This window comes from Rhipicephalus microplus, unplaced genomic scaffold (genome assembly GCF_043290135.1).
Source record: "Rhipicephalus microplus isolate Deutch F79 unplaced genomic scaffold, USDA_Rmic scaffold_722, whole genome shotgun sequence".
NCBI classification, from domain to species: domain Eukaryota; kingdom Metazoa; phylum Arthropoda; class Arachnida; order Ixodida; family Ixodidae; genus Rhipicephalus; species Rhipicephalus microplus.
In genome coordinates, this window is record NW_027465278.1 from 19,645 (window position 1) to 29,417 (window position 9,773).

The 9,773-nt window shown below is 43.0% G+C and overlaps 1 protein-coding gene across 1 annotated transcript; it reads right to left on the reverse strand.

Moving 5' to 3' along the window:
- Positions 1 to 476: 476 nt before the first annotated feature.
- On the reverse strand, positions 477 to 8,873 carry LOC119174342 (uncharacterized). Its single transcript, XM_075886077.1, has 4 exons — positions 8,718 to 8,873; positions 3,168 to 3,780; positions 1,253 to 1,308; positions 477 to 600 (listed from the first exon to the last, which is right to left on the reverse strand). Exons 1-3 carry the CDS (start codon positions 8,752 to 8,754, stop codon positions 1,287 to 1,289), a joined length of 672 nt encoding a protein of 223 aa, XP_075742192.1. The 5' UTR covers positions 8,755 to 8,873; the 3' UTR covers positions 477 to 600; positions 1,253 to 1,286.
- Positions 8,874 to 9,773: the final 900 nt, after the last annotated feature.

Below are 9,773 nucleotides of genomic sequence, written 5' to 3' on the forward strand. Positions count from 1 at the left end.
TTTCCAAGTAATAGCATTGGCAGCAAAGCTTTCAAGGCATTTGTAAGGAGTAGTAGAGGCTATTTTTCTTCTTGCTTATGCCGTGATGCACTGAATAGCGCTTTGAAATCAGGTTACATGAAAGTGATACACACTCGTATGGTGACAGCTCACGACCTAATGAAGCTTAAATCAACTAGAATACGAAAAAGCTTGTAGCTAAGGTACGTTCATAATTTAGATGCTCACGATCATTAGGGTGTATCACGTCAGCAAAAACTACTCCGTTTTCTTGCAGTGTTGAAGTTACCAGAGCAAGTTTATATTATTTGTTACCAAGGTAGTTTCAATACTTATATCATTCGTCAATATGTGCAGATGAGCATTGTTGATTTATACAATAATACATCACTCTGTCAATAGATTACTAAATTGTAGTGAAATGTGAATGTCCTTTTGTTAGCTCTTGAAATATAGAAGCACACAAACAGTGGCAGTTCAAATCCTCCGAAACACGTTTTATTTTATGTCTACTAATTTAAATGCAGTCTGATCAACGGTTTTTGCTGCACTGACGTTACTGTTAGATTATTCAATCGTCCGGGGTAGTGCACGTTTGCCCTGAAACGAAAGAAAAAAATGTTTGTCAGTATAACAATCATGTCTTGAGGAGAAGCATCGAAATCTATAGCAGTTCATCATAAACGAGTAGGCTTATATCAGCTAAAGTAAAATTAAACGTACGCTTCTTAGTTGAGCTGCGTGTGTCACTGATTGTGAAATATTTGCGTAAATTTGAAGACTTGATCTCTGAAACATACGCACGAAAAAATCAGAACTATTTTTAAATGTTAATATATTTCCACTTAATTGGGCGTTGCACGGACGTGCACAGAAAATCCAGATTTGATCTTCAGGAAATGTATTTGAAGTGGTTTCGTGTCTTGTACACATAACCAACACTTTTCTCTCACAGCCACTTTCCCACTTTAATTAACCAGGACGCCAGCAGATCACAAAGCATGGTTTGTTTTAGGGTGCACTTCCTAGCATGGGGACACCTAATATGACAAATCATGTCTGCAGGCCGCAAGGTATATGAAAATAACTAAATAAAATTGCTAAAAAAAGCTTATTAGTTTATTGAACGATTAGTCCTGGCCCGTGAATGAAATTTACGACCCATACCATTAAACGTGAGTTAAAACACTTTAGTGCAGTATCATAAGCAAACAACGTTGAAAAAAGAGCATTGATGTAGAAACCCGCTTACCTTTTCTACTGTCGTAGGCCTAGACATGGCGACGTCATTTTAGCTTGGGTAGTTGGCTGAAAGGTAATCAAAAATATTAAGAAGCTTAGTTGGCTTAATTGAACGAAATTTCAAGTATTGCTTGGTATTCCCTTCTGATTTAGCAGTAAAACACTTGCGAAATAGCAGGAAGTCCATGATGCATTAGTCCCTATTAAAAAATAATGGCATATGACAGCGAGAAGAATGTGTTATCAAGGTTCATCTGGTACTACCACTGGGATTTCACTTTCGCAAATATTTACAGAAATCAGCAGCCTGTTCGCTTACTCAGTTGTCGCGTCTATTGTACAATCACCAATCATTTTCTAACGAGCTTCATGTACCATCAAGTCGATGTTTACACTGTATTGCACAATTGATAAAAAAGCATAATGCGAATGCGTACTTCTCATACCCAGAGTCAAATCTGCGGCAGCTCTAAACAAACAGATAAATAAATAAATAAATAAATAAATTCACTCCTAGCATGTTCTTGTAATAGTAAAGAGCCTTTCTTATGCTGGCGTCGGCCACAGTTTCATTATTTTGTCACCTTTTATTATTAGTTAAAATAAAATCTCAAGCACCACCTGCTAATATTATTTCAAATACAATAAAATTTATAATAGAGATCACTAAACTCTTCGATGCACTGGGCAGCGCGAGCAGAAATCATCCCTATCATGGAACGACACGCACTTATTTTTCTTCCTCTTCTGCTTCGCTCCGACAACACGTGCAACGTTTTGCCCTGTTGGGCGTGTCTGTTACGTGAGTAAAAATCACGTAACGTCGTGTAACAAGTCACGGGAGTCAAATTACGTAAGATAACGTAATAACTAGTAAAGTGACTAACATTACGTAATAGTCCGGTGACTGAAAGCACGGGACATGTTACCGCCAAAAATCATATAATAGCTAGTCCAGTGACCAAACTACGTAAAATCTAATCACATGCCTGAAATCCCACAACAGCACGTAACAAGTAGCCGTGTCACATGTGTTTGCCCCAAAACATGTAATAGCTAACCACGTGACATTTTCTCGCCATAAACCAGCCCTGTTGCTAAAATCACGCAACTTCCCGTAACAGCTGGTGGCGTGACACCATGCCGCTAAAACCACGTGACAGCTAGTAACGTGACATGTTCTAGTCATAGCCCACGTCGCAGCTATTCACAAGCTAAAATCGTGTAATAGTATAGGACAAACTGCCTCAGTAGCCATAATGGCATAACAGCTTGTGATGTTATCGAAATCACATAATATTATGTAACTAGTCACCGGACATGTTCCAGCCAAAATCATGTGACACGTGCATACTGTATGGAACCAAATGAAACCGGAGAAAGGTAGCTGCGTTATTAGCAAAAACTTGAGATCTGTAGCAAAAACTCAGCATTATTATAAAAACTGGGCTAGATCAAACACTAACTCCGCTGTAGGTTTGCAGTCTTATGCCTCTTGTCCAAAGTGCACACTCTTTTGTTCGCTTATGACATCAGAGACTTAGTAACTGGCATTTGGTGAAATGTTGTCTTTATGAATATTTAGATGCTTACGAGCAAAAGTAGAAATTCGCTTAGAGTAAATGAGCTTATGTGGTATTTTAGGACATTACAAGTGAAAGCAATAAAACAAAACAAACAATATGGCCAAATACCACCGAAAGTGTATGTTTTATTGGCTGTAGATATTTCATATGTGCATTTCTCTTTTATATATAAAAAAGTAGTATTGTTGAAAGGGTGGAGAGAACGAAAGAGAGAATAAAAAGAGAAAAAAAGGAAGGGTTGATAAGGGACAAAAGAGTACACGAAGATGTATTGGATAAAACTCTCAAAAGGTATTCGGTGGTCGACACATACCTGTTAATTTATTGAAGTGTTCTTACCTAGCGGGGCTCCCACCGGGAACTAGGCTTGCTCCCACACGGCCTGCTGCACCAAGGCTTCCGCTTGCACTTCCACTGCTGGTTGAACCCCGAACAGATGATGCCCCAACCCCAGCGGCACCCGGAAAGGCCCCAAATGCAAAGCCTCCGGGAAATACAGGAGCGAAGCCACCCCAGTAGCCGCCATTTCCGAACACGCCTCCGTAAGGACCATAGCCATATCCACCAAAAAGAGGGACGCCAACTAAGCCCAAGCCGTAGTTGTCAGCGAGGCCACCATAGCCGTAATATGCTGGTACATAGGCACCAGGGAACCATGCGCCAGGGAAGCCAGCACCGGGAAGGACGAATCCAGTTACGCCACGTCCGACACCTGAAGGTCCAACGCCACGTACCGCAGATCCAGAGCGGACACCAACAGAGGAAGAGCCACTGGGCAAGACGCCTACGACTCCCCCAGGCAAGCCTCCTAGTGCTCCAACAGGTCCGAGTGAACCACCAGCCAAACCTCCAGCTCCTGCCCTTGAGACTCCGGTAGCGCTGGCTCCCAATGATCCTGAGACTGAGGGGCCCAGCGGGAGCTCCATCTTGGCGCCAGCATGAGCGAAAGTGACTAGAATTGAGAAAAAAAGTTAATGAGAAATATTTTCAACCGGAAGCCAGATGTTAGTGCATGATTTTCACTAAATACAGACATGGACTTACTTAGCAGGAATATGTTTGAGTAACAGAACTCCACTTAGCTTTTCATTTAGGCTGGAAATTTTATGAGTATTTCATTGCTCGTTTTCAGCACGTAGTAATGCATTTTAAAGGTAGGCCTGCTGCTGACTCTAGCGAAAAAAAAATAGGGAGAGGTTCTCTGCCGATAGCGGCTCTGGCTTCCTGGCCGCATGCTAACCAGAGTGTTCGATATTTAACGCGATAGCGATAAAAAGCTCGTTTTGCTGAAATTCCCGTGCCAGCGTCAATTCCCGTGCCGTGTCAGCGTCGTTAGTTGTGAGCGAAAAATGATCATTTTAGGCGTGACCAAAAAAGTTTAGCTGAGTGTGAACCAAACCAAAGTTGTTTGGGTCTAAGCGGAGATCGAACCCGGGTCGTTTGCGTGGCAAGCGGTTGTTCTAGCACGGCCACGCCTATGCTTGTGAAAACAGTAAAAATAACTTCCTCTGCTTGGAAATGCAGTAAAGTTAGCTTTCATGCTTCACAAACACACGCCTCCGGCATGCATTATTCACAATGCAACATGAAATATTGCAGTATTATTGCGTGATACAAGCGTCCATTGCCCACGGGGGTCAGAAACTGTGATTATCATAATGACTCCGTGGTTCAATGCCGGTACCTCCCTCTACAAAAGGCATACATGCTACTGCGCCTACTTCCTTAAGTCCACGTAGTGGGTGCATAGCAAACTCGAAAGGGTTTCACGCAATAAGTGTTTGAAGTACGCACTAGAAACAGGATGTCGCCGTCGCGTTCAACTCCTAAAGGCGAAGCTTTAGGGTCCGCTAATGTTTTAGGGTCCGCTAATGTTTAAGTACACTAAGAGTTTAGGGTCCGCTAATGTTTTTAACTTCGGATATAATAAAAGTACTTGAAAAGTTATTTTGATGAAATGCTTTATCGAAGAAATGTTGCAAAGTTTGCTGGATAACTAATAGTCCCCTACAGTGTTTAACGAAAAGTACAGAATGCTTCATGTTTATACCGTGAAATTGGCTTGCAAAACAGCAGAATTTCAGGACTAGGTCCGGTAGTTCATATCGAAATTGTAACCCTTTGACAATAGCTATTATTTCTAGGGCACCGCTTTCACACTCCGTTTCATACATCAGGTGCAACGCTGTGAACATAGCGAAACTTCTTGCAGTTGATGCGTTCGCATTATCTTAACTCAACTTTCCTAAACAAATTTTACAGCGAAAGCTGTTGGGAGATCCCAACTCGGGTCTGCCTCCGCCTCCACCTCCACCTCCGCCACCGCCGGTGTCCGTAACCACATCGCGTAAAATTAGAAAAAAAAAGACACAGTGGGGCTGGAAACCCGCGTCTGCTGTGTGCCAGTCCAGTATTATACCACTGGGCTGTGCCGGTGCTCATGACTTGTTGGCAAACTTGCCCTAGGCAGTCTCAATGTCGGAAAAGCAATCGCGTTAATACGACTTATAACGCGTTTTAAAACAGCGAAAGAACAACCAGTTGTCACACACTGCGAATAGCACAACGATTGAACCGTGCAATGATTCATCCCATTACAAAATCTTGTTTTTGTTCCCCTATTAACTGTGGTGAATACCCACTTCAGCCATAATGCCTCATCATCGTCAGCCCCTGCATGAACAATTGGCACAAAATTCCTTTCAAGTGTTTAGCGGGTACCACGCTTCTCAGAAAACTGGCGAAAAATAGCATAGCGAATGCCGGCCTACTATCCAAAAGCTTATTAATGATTCCGTAGTGGTGTCAAGCAAGTGTGCTTGCAGTAGTTACATGATGAGTGCTTTGAAACGCCCTGAAAGGCCGCTATTCTAGCTTTCGCTGTGACTGTGCTGTGCCTTCCGCTCAGGCCTGGCGTTTTTTCTTTTTGGTTTAAGGTTCAGCAAAAAATGACCAAGTTTTGTGCATTAAAAGCGCAGAAGCTCTGTTACATGGTTGTTACTACACAGCTGGATTGGTTACCGTATGGTTTTCGATCGTTTGTATTTTGTTTTGCAGGTGGTCGCGACCACTGTAGAGGTCAGTAGTCGCCATGTGTCATGTGGAAATTTGTGCTCGACTCACGCAAGTCTTTACAACGACAAAAGCTGAGCACGAGACACGCGGAGTGATATATATGTTTTGCTGACCGAGATTCTGCCTTAGCTTTCACAGCGTTGCATCTGATTTGAAATGGAGTACATGCTACTGCCGTTCCTGCGTTGAGCGACATCACTGCTGTTGGCTTAACCAATAGGGGGAACGAGAGCTGAAAGCAGTGAAAGAGAGGCTGCTACAGGGAATTATCCTTTTTAAGAGCCTGCGAGCCGCTGTGTTAAAGCTAGATTTACACGCAAGGGCGAAATCTCGCTGCCCCGGGGACCGGATAGACACGTGATTAGTTTAATACGATGCAGCAGTAGAGACGTCGCATGTACACCGCCGGGGCTACGCTCATGGAATCCTCGAAATCTCGACTCCTATGCCTATGCAGCGCATTTATGCGACCAAAAACTACTCGCCTCTTCCACTGTCACACCAGGCACATTCGGTCGTTGCCGCAAAAGTAAAACACGTGGCTTTTAAGCCGGCAACCTGCTTCCTATAGCCATGCCAATCCAACTAATGTTGACAGATTTGACGCTAAATTTTTACGATTGAGGGCAGACGACCGCCAAACGGACGGATTAAAATAGCGGCGACGCTTTTCGATCCGTGCCGCGAGCGGAGGAGAGCGGATGAAGCGAGGACGGCTCGTTTCGATGACGCACACGTCACGTGGTGTGCCGTCCGCTGCGAAGATTGATCCTTCATTCACTCGTGTGAATTGACGCTGGCAATGCCTCGTGCCTGCTTGCGCTTTGCGCAACAGAACAATTATGAGGAATGGCAGAAGACGTGGCTTGGTCGAAGGGGCACTTTGTGTGGAAGGCTTTAGTAGGCACTTAAAGGCCCTTTATAGTTCAGTGCAATATTCGCACCAGCCGGTGGTGCTGAAAGTTGCTGATGCCAGGTACTCTATACGTTAAGTTGACGAACAAGTGACCATTCTACACTCCCAGTCGTTCACTGCTCCACCGCCTTGATGCATGTACATATTCTCAGCTAACCTAAACAATTGAGCTCAGAATTCAGATAAGGCAGTATCGTAATATTTAGTGTGTTTTCTTAAATCATGTTGTACGCGCATCAGTGATCGTGATGACATAGCCAGATTTATCTATTTTTTGTTAAGAAAAGCACATCGCTGAATTTTATTGCAGAATGGAGCCGCCTATGTGATGTTTCACACGCATAATATTCGACTTACCCCTGATGACGCTGAAAAGACTACTTGCTCGTCAGACCCACTTTGCTTTGGCATTGCTGGCACGGTGGGCGCTCTGACTAAAACTGACCCTTGTGTAGCATAGCATGAAATTGTAACATATTTTACTGTTGCCACACCCGAAAAACTGGCGTGCCAAAACACGTACTCGTAATTAGTGTGTTGCAGAGAACTGGTTCATTCTGTGCTCTTCATCACCGTGATTGCTTTATGAGTACAGTTTGACACGAATCACCGGGTGATAGCTCATAATTTTGTAGAGAATGGTGTGCAGTCACCTTCGATATAACTAGTCAAGATAAGGCTACGTAAATTCCTTGAATAGTACAGATGCATCTGCATGTTTTGTTTTTTAAGCTCGCGTGCCATTTATTCTCGTTCTCGGCCACTGTTCTCGACTGCGTGCAACACAAGGTAATGACGCAACACAAGGCAAATAAAACAAGAAGACAAAAAAGAGCATCGCTTGCAACAGGGTTGCAAAAGGTAATAACCTAAAGCAGTGCGCTCCGTCCTTTGTTTTTGCACACTAATCAACAGCTGGCCCAGCAACGCGTTTCGTTATTCTCATATGTTTGCCCTTTCATCTTTTTTTTGTTCTGAATATTGTGCACGAAAGAAACGGCCCTGGTGATTTTTTTTTCTGCGCGACGCGGTATGCAGAGATAAAAAAGAGGAAGGTGGACATGCAAGCAAATACTCTCACGCACTAATAGATGGTTTTGTGCAAAGCCTTTCTAACGGAGAGTGATCACTATAACTATGTGCTTGCCAGTGGGCGCGAGTTTTTGCAATGAAATGCAGAAGTGCATACGAGTACATTGAGGAGGTTGAGCACAAACGTGAGGTTTATTGCCGTGGTTTTTGGCTGTGGTAAGTTCCATTTTCACTGTGCGTACTATGTCAGAAATACTAGCCTGAACAGCAACGCATAGTTGCAGAACATTGCGTTTTAACAGTTAATAAGCATTTAATGAATTACAATGAAACTTTGTCGCTAGTAATTATTTTACATTGAACCAGGTTTTTGATTTCTTCTGGAATGTAACGTTGGCTCGTCAATACCGGTGGCTTGATACCAGATAAAGCGCGAAGCACAAAAAACTTAAGTTTATATTCACATGGAAAGACTTTCTGCAGGCTATGTGTACCACGTTAGCTGGAGCTACTTTATATTAGATGCTTCTAGCTTTAGTTGAGAGGTGACACAATAAGGCGGACGTGACCATTGCTTTGAAAAAAAGTATACTAAACACATGCAGCTTTTGCTGAATTTCACGATAGAAAAGGTCCCACATACTTGGTGATATTGAAAAGGCATGTTCCTAGGACATTATCACTCTTATAATATCAATACAAAGTTCGGAAAGTTTCGTCTTGTAGTGCAAGAAAAATTATGGGAACATTGCAAAACGTTCGAAATAAATATATACTGTATTTAACATTTCTACGTGGTGTTCCTGACGTTTTTCTTTTCTGATCATGTTCAGTTGCAATGAAATAGCAAATTCGTAGACCCATACCAACAGACAAGATCGTGATTCCTACGAAGACCTTCATACTGGCTCTTTCCTGTGGTGTGTTTCGATAGACAATCCGCAGAACTGCAAGTTTCTCCTATTCGACTGCATATTATATAGTTACCCGAGCATGGCAGCAACTTCTGAGCACAATTGTTTTTCAAGAGGTTACCTTTTTCTTCTTTTCTTCTTAACAAGTTAAGCCCTTCGATTGGGAAAGCTAATAAAAAGAACGTTTCTTTCGGCTCCCTGCTGGCTTTTCTTGTGACGTGCATGAATCCTAGCAGTCGAAATTTCACCTTTAATTGTGCACCCCTCTTCTTTTTTTGTGTTTCCATTAAGCAGAATGGGGACAAGGAACTGTTCTGATCTTATAAATACAATGAACCGCAGCTGTTTCATATACGAAAAAAAAACACGCGAAGTAACCTTTCGAAATTCGAAAGTGTAAGTGGCACAAAACCTGCGTTTAGGTAGGTCACACGTATTCTTAATACAAAGTCATTACCCAATTTTATTCAGCTCTTATGGCACGCAAAAAAAGCAAAAAAATGGGAAGATGTCCATTATTCACCCCACGGCTCTACAGCAAATTTCACAATGCATCTATCTATCTATCTATCTATCTATCTATCTATCTATCTATCTATCTATCTATCTATCTATCTATCTATCTATCTATCTATCTATCTATCTATCTATCTATCTATCTATCTATCTATCTATCTATCTGTCTGTCTGTCTGTCTGTCTGTCTGTCTGTCTGTCTGTCTGTCTGTCTGTCTGTCTGTCTGTCTGTCTGTCTGTCTGTCTGTCTGTCTGTCCGTCCGTCCGTCCGTCCGTCCGTCCGTCCGTCCGTCCGTCCGTCCGTCCGTCCGTCCGTCCGTCCGTCTGTCTGTCTGTCTGTCTGTCTGTCTGTCTGTCTGTCTGTCTGTCTGTCTGTCCGTTCGTCCGTCCGTCCGTCTGTCTGTCTGTCTGTCTGTCTGTCTGTCTGTCTGTCTGTCTGTCTGTCTAGCTAGCCAGCTAGCTCACTACACAGACAGTCAGTCGCTACACAGAC

Bases quoted from the DNA above. Each gene is read 5' to 3' on its own strand.
- LOC119174342 (XM_075886077.1), bottom strand. From the start codon at position 8,754: ATGAAGGTCTTCGTAGGAATCACGATCTTGTCTGTTG. The intron at 3,781-8,717 runs GTATGGGTCTAC...TCTCAATTCTAG, and splicing joins AATCACGATCTTGTCTGTTG to TCACTTTCGCTCATGCTGGC. The intron at 1,309-3,167 runs GTAAGAACACTT...ATTACCTTTCAG, and splicing joins CCCGGTGGGAGCCCCGCTAG to CCAACTACCCAAGCTAAAAT.